This window comes from Mercenaria mercenaria, chromosome 18 (genome assembly GCF_021730395.1).
Source record: "Mercenaria mercenaria strain notata chromosome 18, MADL_Memer_1, whole genome shotgun sequence".
NCBI classification, from domain to species: Eukaryota; Metazoa; Mollusca; class Bivalvia; order Venerida; family Veneridae; genus Mercenaria; species Mercenaria mercenaria.
This window is the reverse complement of record NC_069378.1, coordinates 63498879-63518326: the sequence shown is the minus strand read 5'-3', so window position 1 is coordinate 63518326 and position 19448 is coordinate 63498879. Positions and strand designations below refer to the sequence as shown.

The 19448-nt window shown below is 36.2% G+C and overlaps 1 protein-coding gene across 2 annotated transcripts in view; it reads left to right on the top strand.

Moving 5' to 3' along the window:
* LOC123538787 (uncharacterized) overlaps window positions 1-11713 on the top strand; it is a 41291-nt gene extending 29578 nt beyond the window's left edge. For both annotated transcript variants that reach the window (XM_053530437.1, XM_053530438.1), the window contains exon 3: window positions 10739-11713. In XM_053530437.1, coding sequence (XP_053386412.1) covers window positions 10739-11056 — 318 coding nt within the window. In that variant the 3' untranslated portion in view covers window positions 11057-11713. The remainder of the gene's footprint in view (window positions 1-10738) is intronic.
* The last annotated feature ends 7735 nt before the right edge of the window (window positions 11714-19448 follow it).

Genomic DNA, 19448 nt, shown 5'->3' with positions numbered 1-19448 from the left:
TACTCAGATTTTGTTCATCATCACTTTCACTTTTTTTTCTTCCTTTTCTCTCTTTTTTTATTTTTCATATTAGAACAGTTTTATGTCCATCAAATTCCCTGTTACATTCTCTACTCACTGATATAAAATTCTTAAAAATCAGTCCACTATTTAGCTATATTTTCGCCATAATCCGTGAGACACAAAAAACACGTCTTACACTTTTCCCGCCATGATATCTAGATAACAAAGAAGCATGTAGGTAACTTAAGGTAAGTCAGTTATCATTCTCGAAGTAGGTCTGCATGGTATTTATAGACCTGTGAGGAGATTTGAAAATCCCTCACCGGTCTATAAACACAATGCAGACCTATTCCTCGAACGATAACTATTACATACTGTCAGCTAAAAATGATAAAAATACATTCTTGCATAAAACCTTTGTTTTTTGCCGATTTCGGGCATGCACAAACAGGGAAAAAAACGTGTACAAACAAGGAGATTCTCGTGAGCACGCGCTGTTGGTGAACGTTTTGAATATGCTGTTGCGGGTCCAACGTAATTAAATTATGGATCCCGAATCAATTTTGGCCGAAGTCGAAAGGTCCGAGATTTATGAAATCTTTTCATCTGCATTTTTATTAAAAATATCATTTTTCAACCTAACTTTACTTTAACTTGTAATAAGCGCTACCTCTCTTGATACGCGACTGCATTGACGTTCCTTATTATTGTATTATTACGCGTATTTGACTCGAAGTAAGTTTACACGCCGCGGCGATTTCATCCCTGAAAATGACAGGCAAACAACATTTACAAAAATTCAATTTCGTTTTCCAAATTAATTTGAGTCGAGAAAGTTGACATGCTAACTTTAAATCTTACACTAAAACTTTTGAAAAATGTTTGTGTCTACTTTACAAATCTATGCAGTCTACTGATGTAGTGATGGTGTGTAATGTAAAGCATAAACATGACGAAGCGTAAAGTTTGAAGGATTTTTCCATAGTTAATGAACATTTGATGAACAGAAGGTATTTATTATATATTTTTCAATTTATCTGTAGATCTCACCAACCATGTTTGAGTTTATAAATCCAATCTAAGTTGATTATATCTATGTTGGAAAAATTCAAATTTTTGTGTTTATCAAACTTTGATCGCGATGGGGTGGGGTGCAAAGCAAAATTTTCTAGTTATAGGCCTAGAGATTTCATTTAACGACATGAAGAATATAGGTATCGATACCAGTTTCTATTAAACGATAATATTTACATTTAAAAGCGTAAGGGACAGACTATTAATTTAAACCAAGCAGAACTGTGTTCTGTCGGCACCTCACCTGCAAATTGTGTAAAGACAGGATGCCCTTTTCTCATAATTCCGAGCCTCTAAAGCTAAACTTCCTACCGATATATCGGAAAAAGGGGGAGTCATTTTACATATATTTAATATTAAAGAAATTACCACAACGAGAATGTCCGTTCGACATGTATAAAATTAGTCCTGGCTTCCAAAACTCTAAATGCCGCTTTTTTATATTTTGTTTTTTTCATAGTTGCGGCTTTAGAGTTTTGGACCAGGCCTGCTATGAAACCATACCAAAATAAAAAGTTGTCCAACTTTTCGTCGCAAACGTTGTCAGCTGAAACTCTGAACGAAGACGTATGGGTGTCTTGATAAAGTAATCACTTCTACATCAGTTAACACCATTTATCAAATTCTGCAAGCAAACCTTACAATAAAATCGCCGATTTTTACAAGTCACTGTTAGATCAGCATCATTTCTGCGGCCATTATTGAATAGCTACAACGAGATTCTCGCATGACGTAACCGCGCGAGCCGCTAAAAATATACATGTACAGCACCTTGTAAACAAAAGAAATGACTAATACATACAAGTTTTCTTAAGGATTTATCAACGAAAGTAAATATTCAAGTCAATTTCAATAAAAAATAACCATTTTCCCAAGTTTTTTTGCCACCGGGATGCTAATGCAACTTCAAACGCGAAGCGGCACATGTAAGTGCTCTCTTAGCGGTTCGCTCGGGTGAAAGTTCAGTCTCGTATTTCAAAGGAGCAAGATGGCGGCGTAGAGTAAACGTTTCAGACCAGTTCGAAATTGTCAGGTAGTTCTGCCATCAATTATGGGCTTTAATGCGTAAAATTTGGCACAATGGTAGATTTTACTGTATAATAACTGATCAGAAAGTGCTGCTGCCGATTTCTTTTAAAATGTACAAACGCGAGCGTGTCAGATTTCTGGCACGATTATTGGTATGATTTCCCTACGGAGTACACTTCAGCCCTCCCGTCCAAATCCAGTATATAAACCGAGAGGGCTGAAGATCTTAAGCTAGTATAAAATATGCACTGTTTCTGTATGCCCTGGAAATGCATAAATAAAACATGTGTCCATAACAACCTGAAACGGCCGACTTCGATCGGCTAATGTCAGCTGAATAGTCTTGTTTTTTCGATATTTCCAGCACTTTAGTTATGTTTTATGCAAGAATAGCGATAACACACGTTTGTTTCGTGAAACAACATCTGCAGAATCCCTCGGGCTATGTTGGTGCACTCGCCCTACTGGCTCGTGCACCAACCAATCCCTTGGGATTCTGCAGATGTTGTTACACAAAAAAACGTGCGTTAACCCTACACTGTTGTATAAATTTTGCTTATAAATTTTGGGGTAAATTTTATGCAAAAGTGTTAATTAGGTCTAGAATACAGTTGTTTGTTTCCGCTTACCAGACCGATCCTGTCTTTTTACCACTGACCCTAATGTTTTAACCCTGTCGCGCTTCGCCATCGCACTGTCGTGTTGTCACCATCGTACTGTCGCGCTTCGCCATCGTACTGTCGCGCTTCGCCATCATACCGTCGTACCTTCGCGCTTCGCGTTAACAGGGAGCAGGCGCTGGCCCTAACAGAATACCGTACAAAATAGAGTACATATATTGGTACATACGTCCTACTATGATAAAAGCAAAACAGGAAAGGATAAGAATGAAAGACGAGTCTTATAGAATTCTTCTCCTTTGTGGACAAAATAAATCTGTATGAGCATATCGAGCTTAAATATGTAATGGGGATAGGAAAATAGTCTTAAAATATGAAAAATAAATCGTTAATAATGTAAAAAGACGGAAAGGGGACAGTGTACGGTAGAAGAACAATATTTACATAAATGTAGAAGTAGATTTTATGAAAGACAGAACAGGTCAAAGGTAGAATAAAAGAGAGAAAGAGGGAAGAAATGCGTTGTCAATTACTTACCAAAAGATAGTCATTAGGTTCCACAAGAATATGACACCTTAGCGACAAAATGGACCAGAGGGAATGCCAAAACCATTAGGATCCCCGGTTCAAAATAAAACTATCCGTAATTCCGTTATGTTTTATGCAGATGTTTGGCACCTATGTAAGATAATATCACCGAATCAACTTTGATTTATTCCATATACTTATCTATTAATCATCTGTAAACCAAAGCGACATTTGACGCAATATCTTGTCTGAAAGTAACCTACCTTTGTGTTTTTTGTACTTCCGCCATCTTCTTCGGCCTGCTATTGACTTGCAGGCCTATTTGAGATTATTAAACCAGGGGAGGTAACCATATCAGTCTTACCATGTAAACGTTTACGGGCTACATTATTCAATTCATCAAAGGTTCAATTACCCAGTTTTTAACCTAGTTTTTGGACACTATTTTATCACATTTTGACAGATTTTGGATGTTCCCTATCTGTAACCCATTGGTTTAAGTAAATGAACTGTCGATAAAATGTACGGTTTTGGGGGTTTAGTTGATAGTGTATAAACGCAATGCTTCATCAAGTATAGTAATATTAATATTCATAGGATATCATTTTTATATGTTTAAACATATGTTTATCTCTGAATGCGGATATATATGGTTATAGCTGTTGTCTCTAAGGAATTTGTGTCTCGCAATAAAATCAAGTAACCATTGAGTTATATATACGAGGGTTTTATTTAAACAAAATATTCTCAAGATGTTTATCACATGAATTTCCAGTTTGGAATAATACTGAAAAATATCAGATCATTAAATTCTGCTTGTGAGAACAGTGATATTTATAGATACAATATAAGATGTTGGATATGCAGAGTTTACTAAACTATCTTCAACACCTGTCATGACTGCATGTAAACACCAGTCAAAGGTTTGGATATTTACTTATTTTAAAATATATGATTTTATGCATGATTTAAACATATTTTACATTACAAAGAATGAGGAAGTTTACAACATCGGGACATACTAAGTGAATTATATCAAAAGTAAACATTTTGCTGTGACATTTTATGTTATCTACCAAACGCATCTTTGAAAAAAAGTAAGTGTGCATGATTGCTAACAAAAATAAAATCCTGAATCGATAAACATTTTTTTTTCAATTTAAGTTTTTTTCGGCAAACATTATATAGTGAGAACATGTATTAACTGTCACGCGTGACGTCGCATGGGTAAAGCTGTAATAGTTGAGAAAAACAAACTATACGAACCTAATGATATAATGATTGTACTGTAAGATAATATTCACTCGTGAACAACAGAAGTTAAGGTAAATCACAATGGATGCTTTTGTTTTGCACATTCATTCGAAATCTCGTCTTGGATGTAGATTTTTTTTCGTATGGCTTTCAAAACGTCAGCGCTTCTACCAAGGTATACCCGCTCCTGTCGGAAATAAGGGGGGCAAGGGGCAGTAAATTTGAAGATTCCACAGATTTGCGTGAATACCAGAGTGAAAAAAAAAACAATTTAGAGAAATGCGAGGGAAGTGTAGAGCGGATGTATTGCATATACAAAGCACTTCATCATATGACATTTCTTTAGTTCTATAAACATCGTTAATAACCAGCTAGATGCCTTTAAATGTTATTTAAAAAAAAAAGCGTACCCTGGCGACAATACGAAACTGGCCCCTGCCACTTAATTGCCTATAATTGTGTCAGCGTGGCGTTTACCTCAGCAAAGAAAAAAACGAAACACAACGTATAAAGAACGCAACATATAATGATATCGATCTTAACAGAAAATATTAATTAAAATGTACTCCATACTTTACATGCAAGGCACACCACCTGATGAATATATCTGGAAAGTTACGATATAGAACGTATACATAAAGAAACACCTGAACGTGTTCTGTGCGTTTAAGTATGTCTGCGTTATATACATGACCCTGATTTGATTTAGATCAATATTAGACTGTGTTTAAGGTATGGCCCATGTAATAGGGTACCTCCTTTCGAAGAACATTCAATTCGTACAACTTATAATTTTTCAAGGGGCATAGGTTCAAGCCCCACTAGGAATTTGTTTCCCCTTATATTCCTTTTTTTCTGGTAAGTTTTTACTTTTTTTTGAAGACTTATTATTGATTTATTGTACAATGAAAACATTTCATTTGATAAGTGATTTTTTACTGCTCCCGATCCAAGACTGAGTTAATTCACCTGACTGGATTTATTGTGCAGTGGTGTCTTGTATTTCTAAAATATTTCTGGTCTATTTTTATAGAGAAACGCGATACAGTTGATTTTTAAAGCCTAAAACGCGTTGTTTATAGACTTTTAGTTAAAGAATTTAAACACTATATTACATGTATAATTTTTCCGTCAATGACTATTGATTAACTATATCTATTACCTATGTGTATATATATATATTATAATATATATATTATATATATATATATAATATATATATATATATATATATATTAATATATAATATAAATATATATATGGGCGTTCCATGAGAAAACCCGTATTAGTAACAAAAAAATCAAAATTGAGATAATAACATATTCATAAAGAACATTCTTTTATCTTTCACATGCGAAAATTTGAAGTGATTATCTTCACTATCTTAAGAGCTACAATGTTTTTAAGTTAGTCACCGAGGGTATTTTGAGACGTGACGTTAAGAACGTCATGAAAGCAGTATGACGTCGTTGTGTATGGCTTGTATTTTTCAAGTCATTAATGGAACAAATTATGCGTAACACTTACTTAACATCATGCATTTGAATATTTAGGAACAGTTTAAAGCGATTTTACTGAAAAATAACTTAACCGTATATTTTTAGTTTCATTATGAGCCTTTTATCTAAATACCTCTATATTTTCATGACGCATGGGTGCTTTGGAATTTTCGTTGCCATGACAACAGAAACAACATTTATATGAAAAATATGGTAGAATTTGATTGGTCTTAGATGAAACAATTACAATATATTAGTTTCTAGTTTCTGGGGCAACATAAGAAAAACAGCCATTTTTCAGTATTTTACACTACTAATTATACAATAGTTACATCATGTCACTAATACAGGTTTTCTCATGGAATGGCCCATATATATATATATGACAACTGACAAAAAGAAATGGGTTTGGCAACAAGTTCTAACAACATAATATGAAGCCCTTCCTAGACAATGATAAAATATATACGTAAATAAAGGTATATTAACGTGAGAACTAAAGTCATTAATTAAAAAAAGCACCTACATATTCGAAAGAGCCAATCCACATAGCCCAATAGGGAGAGCAAAGGAGTCGTCAGGTCTATCATCGGGTGAGGCGTATGTGTCTAAAGTCATTCGTCCATCACCTCTGTTTCATGCAAGTGGGGAAATGGCAGTAACTGGCGGTACAGAATCTGACTGCCGTTACATAATTGAAACACAGTTGGAAAATGGTTAGCCTGCTGGTGGTGAGTCTGCCTTTGCGACCAGTGCAGAGCAGACCAAGATCAGCCTGCACATCTGGGCTGCACTTTTCGCTACTCAGTAAGTAAATTTTCAATGAACACCTCTTTAGGTAATATGTGGCACTGCCCAAATTGAATGATGGACAAGTTTTAGAAATATAGCAGGGTAAAAGTTGAATCCAAAAAACAACAACAACAAAAAAATAACATATTCAAAAGAACTTGATGCTGTCAAACTTACCTAACGTGTATAATTGTCAAATATGCATATAATAAACAAGAGTGTTTTTTTTTTGTGTGTGTTACATGAAGAATGATAAATGCTCGCGAAGCCCTTATTTGGATAAGTTTTATTCAAATATGCAAATAACGAAACTTGAGTGTCTGTGTCAGAGTTGATATTGTAAATAAATGCTTAAGATGAAGGTCTGATTCATTTTGTATGTGCTTAAGGAAACACCATGGCGAAAATGATCGTAAATTTAAAAGTTTTTATGTAAACTATGACTATAAACTCGAGCTTTTAATAGAAATTTTATTAGATATGACATCACTTTAATAAAAATCTTTTATTTTAGCACGTTCTTACTAGCTTGCAAAATTTTCAAAAAACTGGGGGCCATTTTCGTATGTATATAAAAGTACCTCTTCATAGTTGAGTAACCCATATCCTGCTAAGTTTCTATAATGAACTTGTCCATCTTTCAATTTGGACAGTACCATTAACTGTTAAAAGGGGTGCTTACCAGAAAAAGTACCGACTGAATGGCAAACAGTGCACTGATCAGGATCAGACTGCACGGATGTGCATGCTGATCATGTAAGGGTTAATATTTTATCAATGAGCTCTGAAACATTACGAACGTAGATTATAAGATTATTTTTTTATGTTCAGACAAAAATGAACTTGATCATAATTGTTCAAGTTGAGTTGTTCGCATGAAAGATAAATGAAATAAAAAGTGAGTATAAATCAAGGGGTTCTTCAAAATGTGATTTTCTAAGCTGGACGAGTAAAATTGCTTAAAATAATAAATGTACTGGATGATACCTGTGTTATAAGTGTGATATTGTAATATACGTCTCAATGTAGAAATACTTAAAAGATATCCAGTGTGCATCTTTTACTAAAATAGTCTATTTCTAGATACTAAGTTTATATCTAGAAAATCTTCAATAAATGAATTTAATTCAATTAAATATATAAACTAACTGTCTAGAGAACAACATTCACAATTAAATGATATGTAAAGCAATCAATTGTTAAAAAAAAAATTTTTTTAGTGAAACTACATATTTGAGCCGCACCATGAGGAAACCAACATAGTGCGTTGCGACCAGCATGGATCCAGACCAGCCTGTGCATCCTCGCAGTCTGGTTAGGATCCATGCTGTTCGCTACCGGTTTCTCTAATTGCAATAGGCTTTGAAAGCGAACAGCATGGATCCTGACCAGACTGCGCGGATGCGCAGGCTGGTCTGGATCCATGCTGGTCGCAAATGCACTATGTGGTTTTCTCATAAGGTATTTTATATATTTTCTTTCTCCTTTTCTCCCAGTAAAATATGTCCGAAGAAGAAGAGCAAGACCCGAATGCTGGTGTCCCGCTCTGGGTTAACATTTAACACCGGTCTCTCTAATTGCAATAGGCTTTGACAGCGAACAGCATGGATCCTGACCAGACTGCGCGGATGCGCAGGCTGGTCTGGATCCATGCTGGTAGCAAATACACTATGTTGGTTTTCTCATAAGGTATTTTATATATTTTCTTTCTCCTTTTTTCCAGTAAAATATGTCCGAAGAAGAAGATTATGACCCGAATGCTGGTGTTCCGCTCTGGGTTAAACATTTTAGTTCCTATCTCTCTGGACTTCTTTTGTCGCTGTCCTCGTAATTCTGTTCCATACAAAGAAAGAAGTCCCGCTTGAAACAATTGAAGACTGGGTAAGTTTTTATTCTATACAAAGAAAGAAGTCCCACTTGGAGCAATTGAAGACCGGTTAAGTTTCTATTACATACAAAGAAAGAAGTCCAGCTTGAAACAATTGAAGACTGCGTAAGTTTTTATTCTACAGAAAGAAAGAAGTCCTACTTGGAGCAATTGAAGACCGGTTAAGTTTCTATTACATACAAAGAAAGAAGTCCAGCATGAAACAACTGAAAACTTGGTAATTTTTATTCCATACAAAAAAAGAAGTTCCGCTTGAAAAAATTGAAGACTGGGTAAGTATTGATTCCAGACAAAGAAAGAAGACCCGCTTGAGTTCCACTTGAAACAATCGAATCTAGGTATGTTTCTATTTCATACAAAAAAAAAGTTCTGCCTGAAATAATCGAATACTTGGTAAGTTTCTATTTCATAAAGAAAGAAAAAGAAGTTCCTCTTGGACCGATCGAAGACTTGGTGAGTAATAAGGATATATCTTTAAGAAACAGAAGTACTATTGCTTAGTATCCTTGACTGGCAGGTTTCTTTCAAGAAAGAAAAACTCGAATCGATAAGAAATCGGTATTTTATAAAAATCTGAAAAGTTACTCCCTAGACACAAATGAGAAAAAGGGTATTGATGCATGGGATCAGGATAAAGTTCTGGTCACTGCTACACAGAATCTACAGTCCAGTTTTCAAATAATTCAGCACTAATAATTTGATAAGTCTCCACCAAAATTGTTACTTGCCTGAGCTGTGAAACTGAAATAAGCGACCCGGCTTATCACGGCCCTCATGTTTATAAATTGTACAATAATCTTGTAAAATATATTCAATAATGCAAAATAATCTTCATTAACAACGTGCAAATGTTTGCAAGAATATTTAACAAAAAAAAATGAGCCGCGCCATGAGAAAAGCAATATAGTGGGTTTGCATCCGCGCAGTCTGGTCAGGATCCATGCTGTTCGCTAACAGTTTCTCTAATTCCAGTAGGCTTTGAAAGCAAAGTCACTATGTTTGTTTTCTCATGGCACGGCATTATAACAAATTATAGATCTAAAGTTAGTTGCAAATATCTACCAGGCATACAGACACTAAATAGAAAAATGGCGCGAAAAAAATGGTAGTCGCACAATGGCGGATACAAATAGTCCTCAGTTTTTTTTGCTCTGAGAGCTATTTTCCTTATTTTCTTTGCAATTTTTTTTGCTAAAATCACATGACAGATCTATGCTTCACATGTAGGTAGCATTTTCATAATGAAATAACAACATGACAAACTTTTTCATGGAAACCTAGATCATACACCACCAGTATAATTTGGGGTCTCATTTTTAGCTGATTTTGCAGTTTGTGTGTTTGACTGAAATTATTTTTCTTGCATCAAACATGACCCCCACTTTTCTTCTGATTTTTATTTAGCACTGACAATATTCTTCAAGAAAATGTAGGTTACAGACATTTAAAATGGGTCCTGATGTGTGCTGCGGCCATTGGAAATAGGTCAGTTTTATATAGAATAAAGAACAACAGCTATTTAGTGTGCTATAAGGTCTACCAAAATGGAGGTCAAAATATCTACATAAAGAATGTCAGAAATATTTACTGAAAGGTATTGGGAAATATCTATGACATAAATACTTGACGGACGAAAGGCAGAAATATCTGCTCGGCGTTTATCAAAACCGATGTTGCTCATTACAGAACTGGAGCGGTCTTCTGCGCATGACCGGAAGTGATTATCAATTGTAGCGCACTGCAAAAATACGCAGATTATTGCATGTTAACACGTAATTAGTGTATAATATGTATATGATATACTGACTAAAGGTTATGGTTACAAAATACATACAGTTTAAGATACTTCTAGTTCAAATTGCTTCAATCCGGTATATACCGGAGTCTGTAATTTATACCGGCACTCCAGGTCTGCTTTGAGTCACAGTCTTATCAAAACCAGTCACTGTAAGGCAGAGTATAATTATAGAAAACAAACCACGAAGCTTTAAAACAAATTTATTCATCCCAAGTTCACGTTTCCTAGTATGTCTTCTCTGGACTTTTTTCAGGTTGAGAAGATCCCCATCCTTAACAGATACCTTTCACCTGACTGGCAAAACAGCGAAGATGAAACTACAGCAAAGACAAAATCTACAGCAAGAATAAAAACTACAGACAAGACAAGAGTCTCGCATAAGTCGTATTTAAACGAAAGGTCATCAATACGCAAATCCTTAAGTCATAGTGATATTAGAAGGTATGACTCAATCTCAAGCATAAGAACTCGTGACAATACATTTTCAAGTAGAGATCTTCAAAATCCGACAGAGAGACCATATTTTTACGCCAGTCAAGGGACGCTACTGAGTTTTGAAAGCAATGTGTGACATGAATTTTAGCTGACAAAATATGTAGAGATTATTCACTGTTCTAAGTGACATTCCTCCACAAAATAATAATGGCGACCAAAACAAAAATGACTAACAAAATTATTAACTTTTATTCCCTACTCGTCAAACTCATGCACTGGCAGATGATCTGATGTCTACACTGGATATCACGAAACATGAAAGCAGACCTTGCGTCTCCAACATTTAGGGTTTTCTAATGCTGTGTTTCTTTTTCTCAAGTTGTATTCGGTGTGAAAAACGTTTATTTGCTAACGGTTTCTCTAATAACAATAGGCTTTGAAAGTGAGCAGCAGGAATCCTGACCAGACTTCGCGGATGCGCAGGCTGGTCTGGATCCATGCTGGTCGCAAAGCCACTATGTTGGTTTTCTCATGGCGCGGCTCAAATGAAAAAGCGTAGTCGGGCCTCGCCTGGAGAAATGCCTTAAGAAAGACATTAAATATAGTCTAGAAATTGATTTCCAAGTCCTTCACATAACCAAAAATGATTTTACAAAATTTACAAAATTTATAACAGTTTTGTTTTTTCTAGTTTGTGACCGCAAGGAGTGACAACTCTGACTTACAGACAGAGATATCTATTACAATGTAGTTTACTCCCTTTGCAATAACACAATTGTGGGTAGGGGGTGGGGGGAGGGGGTGGGGGGAGGCATAACGTTTTGCGCAACAAAAACAATTTGGACAAATGTGTTCGATTTACCCCTAAAAACTGCTTTACTTCTTTTTGTCAGCTTCTTTGTGGTAAAAAAGAAACGACTGTTTTATAAGGCGATAATAAAATGAAATGCCATTAAGTATCTTATAGTGAAGAAAAGCCAGTTTTGCTTGTATCAAAATGTCACAATAGAACATGTTTTGTAATACATGTACAGGAAAGGTAGGATTATTATATTACAGATGCAATTATAGTGATCTGCATTTCCTATACTTATATACATTGTAATGTCCATCATGTTCTTATGGTGACTGATTTCTGCCATTCCGTGTGTTCGTGTCGGCGAGGCGAAATGTCGAAGTAACGAAAACACGAAAGGTCGAAATAATGCTTATTTGTCGTGTGTTCGCCTTTCGACATTCGAGGCGAATACACGAAGTAACGAAACATTGAAGGCGAAATAACGAAATTTCAGAGGCGAACACACGAACATTTGTATTAATCACTTTTCGTATCGGCGGGTATTAAAACTTCGTTATTTCGGCTTCAATGTTTCGTTACTTCGTGTATTCGCCTTGGAAGGCGAAAGGCGAACACACGAAAATTGAGCTGTTTTCAGCCTTTCGTTACTTCGTTACTTCGACCTGCCGACACGAACACACGACCGTGAAATGTTTCGTGAAGGGTCTGCCTTAATACACTATAATAATGACGCAAAATGGGGCGTAATGTATATATGGATTTAATACCGGCAGAACTGAAATACTTGAAGAGTGACATGTTTTATTGCATATAAACATTTGCTATCATAAATTGAGAAGATTTTTTTGTACAAATGGTAAAACACATTATCTAGATAGTTTTCAAAGTTCACGTCGATGTAATGACATGCCCCGTAAGACTGACAGAAGCTTAATGTATGTACAAATTTAATACTAGTGATAAAATATTTACACAATGACATCCTTTATAAAATACACAGGTATAAATCATTATTTTTCGTTTTAGGACAAATATTATTTTATAAATGGTAGAACACATTATTTAGATAGCATATTCATTTCAGCAGTATATGTGTAATTGTAACGAAAGCTGCTTATCAATCTGACTTAGGTACTTGATCTTCTAAACGAAGATCTGAGAACGACCCATTCACATACGTCTTCTGTATATTTTGGATTTCCAGTATTGCTATTTTTATTTTAACCAATCAGACGACTTGTTCGAATGTCAAAGAGTAAGAAAAATGTGCAGTCATTCCAGGGCTCGAACCCGGGACCCCTCGCTTACAAAGCAAGTAGCCTTCCGACTGAGCTAACCGGCTATCTGACACATTACGACATAAGAATTGTAAATATCAAAAGTCAAGGCTACAGGTAGATTTGCAAAATGTTGTAAGTTAAGCTCTGATTGGCTAGCGAAAGGGTCGTCAGAACGAGGCTATGAATAGGTCGTTCTCAGATCCTATGCGTAGCGTAATAGGAGATGTACTTTAGTCAGATTGGCTGCTTATTTCCCGTGTGCTCGCCTTTCGACTTTCGAGGCGAATACACGAAGACACGACAAATGAAGGGCGACAACACAAAGTTTTGATACCCGCCGACACGAAAAGTGATTAATGCAAAAGTTCATGTGTTTGTCCGCACTAAGCTCGACATCAATATGGGACACTCGGGGGAGCCTGGATGGTCCAAGGAGGAACGTATCGGTCTAGGGTGGAAACACAGCAGACAAAAGTTTCCGTGTTAGACAATAGTGGGATAGCGCAACTGAATTGACAACTGGCAGTAGCCTGTCCAATAAAACTGGACTCGATCCTCTTGCTAAATTTATTCGCGAAAAACATATTTTTGTTGCATGATCTGATTTCTTCTACGGTGTTATTCATAAGAATATAAAAGAAGAGGCCCGAGAATCGAACCCTTAGGAACTCCAGCTTTTACAAAAGCCCAGTTAAATTTGACTCTAGGAAGTACAACATGTTGAGGTTTGTGTGAGAGATAATCTTCAAACACGTTTTGTAGGTTAAAAGGTGTGTTACTAAAACATATTGAAAAAACTGGTTAACAAGATGATACTTTATATCGTGTTAATTTGTCCGTTACTTATTCGCGTTTGAATAAGGAATAAGAAATAAGAAACAAAATGAAACTATTTGCTTATTTCTTAATCATTTCTCGACGAAAAAGATATGACATGTGTTCAGAACACGTTTTGTAGGTCTTGTAGCAAGTAATCAAAATATGTTGAAGAAATGGTGAACGAGATGAGACTTTATCTTGTTGAAAAAATGGTGAAGGAGATGAGACTTTATCTAGTGTTAATGTGTCTGTTACTTATTCGCAGTTGAATAAGGAATAAGTAACAAAAAGCACCTTGTTACTTATTCTTTATTCGAAAAAGGAATAAGGAATAAGAGACCAACTTTCTCGTCATTGTAGTTGGTGGCTTTCCAGTTTTGATGTTGGAGGAACTCCGTGCATTACTTGATCACGGACAGGCAGACGGGTAGAACCATCGATATTCTTGTAAGCAAGCTGGATGACTCCCTCACGTGAAGAATTCTACATGCCAGGCGAGGTGTCTTACCCATCTAGGCCACTGATGTCCGCCAGTAAGCTCGAAATTTTGCCCACCTGAAATAAAAGGTAAAGGTCTTGTTTATTATAGTGTTATCCCTACTGAAAGGGCCAGCCAATTTGGCTTATGAGACACCTTTATTGTGCATACCAATAACCTCCCAACTCCTACTACTATGCCAGGCGCCAGGCGGATAGAAGTCGGTAACCATTCATTTAACTAGCTCGCGGCTCAAAGTAGGTTTATGGTAAGAATTGAATACTCTTCAAAAGGAGGTATACTATTAGGTGTCTAATACCTTAACATTGGGCTGACCAGGGGCCCGTTTCACAAATGTTAAGTTCTCTCGTTAGGATGAACTATTTTACACATTTATTTTATAGGATATAACTCGTATCTTTATTCATTTTAGGAAAAAAATCTATTTAATTTTCGTTTGTCTCAGAGTCTATGAATAGCCGAATAGTTATGATGAATCTGTTTAAAATGATGTATGTGGAACTCCTTACTTCTAAGTTGTATCAGGCCCCGTGAAATGGGCTGCTGTCCTTGAACTATCCTATGATCCTCTTGGTATTGAGCGCAAAGCGAGGAAACTGTGGTTGACATTCTTTACGTCTTTGGTATGACACTGTCAGAGTGCGAATTCACAATCTCCCCAAACTCGAAGCGGACGCCCTATCACTAGACTACCGAAGTAGTTTCTTTATGCTCAACCATTCGTATATTTACGACCGAGGAATGCGAAAATAACACACAGAAATGGGAAATCACACGAAAATATACGTCTACTACTAGTACCTTGAAGAATGCGAAAATAACAGACAGAAATGGGAAGTCACACGAAAATTTACGTCTACTACCTTGAAGAATGCGAAAATAACAGACAGAAATGGGAAGTCAAACGAAAATGTATGTCTACTACCTTGAAGAAATTACAGACAGAAATGGGAAATCACACGAAAGTTTCTGTCTACTACCTTGAAGAATGCGAAAATAACAGACAGAAATGGGAAGTCACTCTTAGTTGTAACAACTATACAGGACTAAGATCTTGAGTGAGTTTAGGTCTTAAAAGAGTGTTAGTTTTGAAACGTACTCTAGAAATCAAACACGCTTAAGTACTCAATACTTAATTGCAGTTTAGATATTTGAAAATCGTGATGCTGTTTATCCGACAACTATTCCATCATAAACGATCATGCCTAAAATAAAGGAAAAATATAAAAATGTGTTCCAATACCGTCATTATCGTATTATCGTTCTGTCGTCCCTGGGGAGGTGAGGGCGATATCACGATAACACGATGCGGCAGCACGATAATTCGATGCGATGGAACGACAACTTGATGCGACAACACGACAATACAATGCGATCACGCAGTACAAATGTATATTTTAGTACCGTGCTATCTCATCGTATTATTGTGATATCGCATCCAGTTTTTCTAACGTGCGACAGAACGATGGCCCTATCAGAACAGCGTAGAAAAATGAGTCACTTAATTTTCCATTTTTTTTTACCTTTGACGTCAATGACCGAACTTTTGAACAAACTGACGACACATCGGAGTCATAGTGCTAAGTGACTTGTTACTAAATATATATATGCTACCGTACCATTACATAAATAATTCTAGTAGTACTATAGAGCGGACAGCACGGATTATTTTATTGATGCCCACAATAAATAAGTTGAAAAATGGGGTCTATATTCTACATAGCTAAATGCTATACAATATTGTGCCCGAAAGGGCGGATGGACCCTTGGTAAGTTCGAAGAAGCTTGTGTGAAGCAGCAACAGTAACTAAGAGAGGGGAAGGGGGTGGGGGAGGTGGAGGGGGGATTTATTGATTGATTTACAGATCCCTGCATTAATAACTATGATAACCAATAAAATGTATGTAAATGATGTGTAACCAATCAATTTACTTAAATTAATAGATATTGGAATCATAGAACTTTATTGAACATTGACTCATATACGACGCCACATAATCACTTTATCACTTTGTTAATACTTCAAAAAGATACATATTATATTCTATAATAATAATAATACTGATAATAATAATAATAATTATAATAATAATAATATTTTGTTTGGAAATAAGAAAGTTATCGCCGTTTCTTTTTAATATTACTGCTATCGGTTCAGGCATTGACACAACGCGGAAATACACGCAATGAAAATGATAAACAAGGGGTTTATTGATGTGTAACCGGAATCATAGCAGATTGTACTTCAAAAACGTATTGCCGAAGAATTGGTCACAATGTTCATATAATAAAATATTTTGACAGAGACTCTTTGGTAGTGTGGTTAAGGTAATTAGCATCGGATCACTTCCCCGCACTTCTGTGAAATCGAGCCCTGCTCGAGTCGTTCTTTGTGGGAAATTATCCAGTTGGCTAGCGGAAGGCCAGTGGTTCTACCCAGGTACTTGCCCGCCAATGGACCCTAATGGGCATCTGGTATCTTCATTCGCCAATAGACCCTAATGGGCACCTAGTGTCTTCATCCGCCAACGGACCCTAGTGGGCATCTGGTATCTTCATCCGCCAATAGACCCTAATCGGCACCTGGTGGCTTCATCCCCCATTAGAATCTGGAAAGTACATTACCTAAATTGTTTCGTTGTGGCTTAAAGACCCATCACAGAATAACTGTATACGTTTTTGTTTCAATGACGGTAATTATACTTAACATGCATGAACAAGTATCTAGTTGCAGATTACCAGTGGCATATATTAGGCCAAGACACTGTGTTTAATGTCTAAACATGTAGCAGTATGCACAGTACTTGATGTTTTAGTTAAGTCTAGGCCACACTTTGTTACAATGTAAGACAGTAATTCATTTATGTTTCAAAACTATACCGAAAATAATTTAACTGAATATGTAAGTGGAAGAAATTGTCAAAGATTGTTGTAAAGGGCGTATCTTAAGATTTGCCAGATAACAAGCATGTAATAGGATGGATACGAAATGCCAAGTTTAGCCTTTCTGTTAATTTCGCTCTTGTTAAATACCATCCTCCGAGAATATCTTAAGTATTGTTATTTTAAGAAGCGGAACACATTTGTTAAAATTAGTATCGTTCATTTTCAATATTTGCGCAATGGCTATATTTATAAGAACTGAGGCGATCCCCAAGTATAGAAGTTTTAAGTAGGTCTATATTCTATTGTAGATTTAATGCCTTTTTGTAACAATGCTATACGTTGTCATAGGTATGTAAATTTGGCTCTTGGTAATTAATAACTATGATAATCAATAAAATGTATGTATAGGTTAAAAAACACTTGAGGAGACCTGAACCGGGTGTGTAGAGTCTGGGGCGTAGCTGGGCGTTAAAAATAAGTTTAAAACACACGTGCGGAAAGACTTAGGGATGCTGGATGGGAAAGCGGTCGTGGGTATAAACAATTCTGAACTTTTGTAGTATGTCTTTGATTCATATACGTTGCCACGGTACCACTTTGTCAATACTTCAAAAATATACTTATAATATTCTCTGTTTTTAATAATAATAATAATAATAATAATAATAATAATAATATTTTGTTCGGCAATAAGAAAGTTATCGCCTTTCCTTTTTAATATTACTACTATCAGTTCAGGCATTGACACAGTGATGAAATACACGCGCTGAAAATGATAAACGAGGGGTTTATTGATGTGTAATCAATCAATTTGCTTGAATTAGTAGATATTGAAATCATAGCTCATTGAACTTCAAACACGAATTGCCGAAGAATTGGTCACAATGCACATGTTCATATAATATGATATCTTGACGGGGCCTCGATCCTTGGTCGTGTGGTTAGGGTCATTAACATCGGACCACTTACTCCAGATCTTTGCGAATTCGAGCTCTGCTCGGGTCGTTTTTCGTGGAAAGTTATCCAGTTGGCTAGCGGAAGGCCAGTGGTTCTACCCATGTGCTCGCCCGCCAAAAGACCCAAATGGACACCTGGTGTCTTTATCCGCCATTAGAACCGAAAGTATGTTACCTGATTTTTTTCGTTGTGACTTAACGACTCATCACAGAATAACTGTATATGTTTGTATTTCAACGACGGTAATTATACATAACTTGCATGAATCTAGTTACAGCTTGCCAGTGGCATATATTAGGCCAAGACACTGTGTTTAATGTCTAAACATGTAGCAGTATGCACAATACTTGATGTTTGAGTTACGTCTAGACCACACTTTGTTTCTACATTGCAAAATAGTTATTCATTTATGTTTCAAGACTATAATAAAAAGAGATTTACAGAATAAGTTAGCAGATGAAATTGTGAAAGATTGTAGTGGGACTTTAACCCCTACACATAGTGTAATTTAAGGTTTGCCAGATAACAAGCATATAATTGGACGGATACGATATGCCAAGTTTAGCCTTTCTGTTAATTTCGACCTCCTTAATTACCATCCTCCAAGAATATCTAAGTATTGTTATTTTAAGAAGCGGAACACATTTGTTAAAATTAGCGTGGTTCATTGTCAATATTTACGCAATGGCTATATTTATAAGACCTGAGGCGATCCCCAAGTATAGAAGTTTTAGGTAGGTCTATATTCTATTGTACATGTACATGTAATGCCTTTCTGTAATAATGTTGTACGTTGTCGTACGTATGTATATTTGGGTCTTGGTAATTAAAATCTATCATAACCAATAAAATGTAAATATAGGTTAAAAACACTTGAGGAGACCTGAACCGAATGTGTAGAGTCTAGGGCGTAACTGAGCGTTAAAAATAAGTTTAATACACACGAACGGAAAGACTTATGGCTGTCGGATGACAAAGCGGTCGTGGGGTATTAACAATTCTGAACTTTTGTAGTACGTCTTTGATTCATATACGGTGTTACATCATCATTTTGTTTTTGCCACTGACCGTTCCAAGGCGGTGCCCCACTGTGTTCCTTTGTTTGTTCGTTTTGTCCTAATGTGTTGGCTTTGTGTGTGCGCGTGTATGTGTGTGTGTGTTTGTGGTGTATCGGCTTTGTGTATGCGCGCGTGTATGTGTGTGTGTGCGGGTGGTGTGCACGTCTTCGTGCTGTAGGTTTCGTTTTGGGGAGGCTGCGTTTTTGGTGCGTGGCATTCCCTGTTTGATA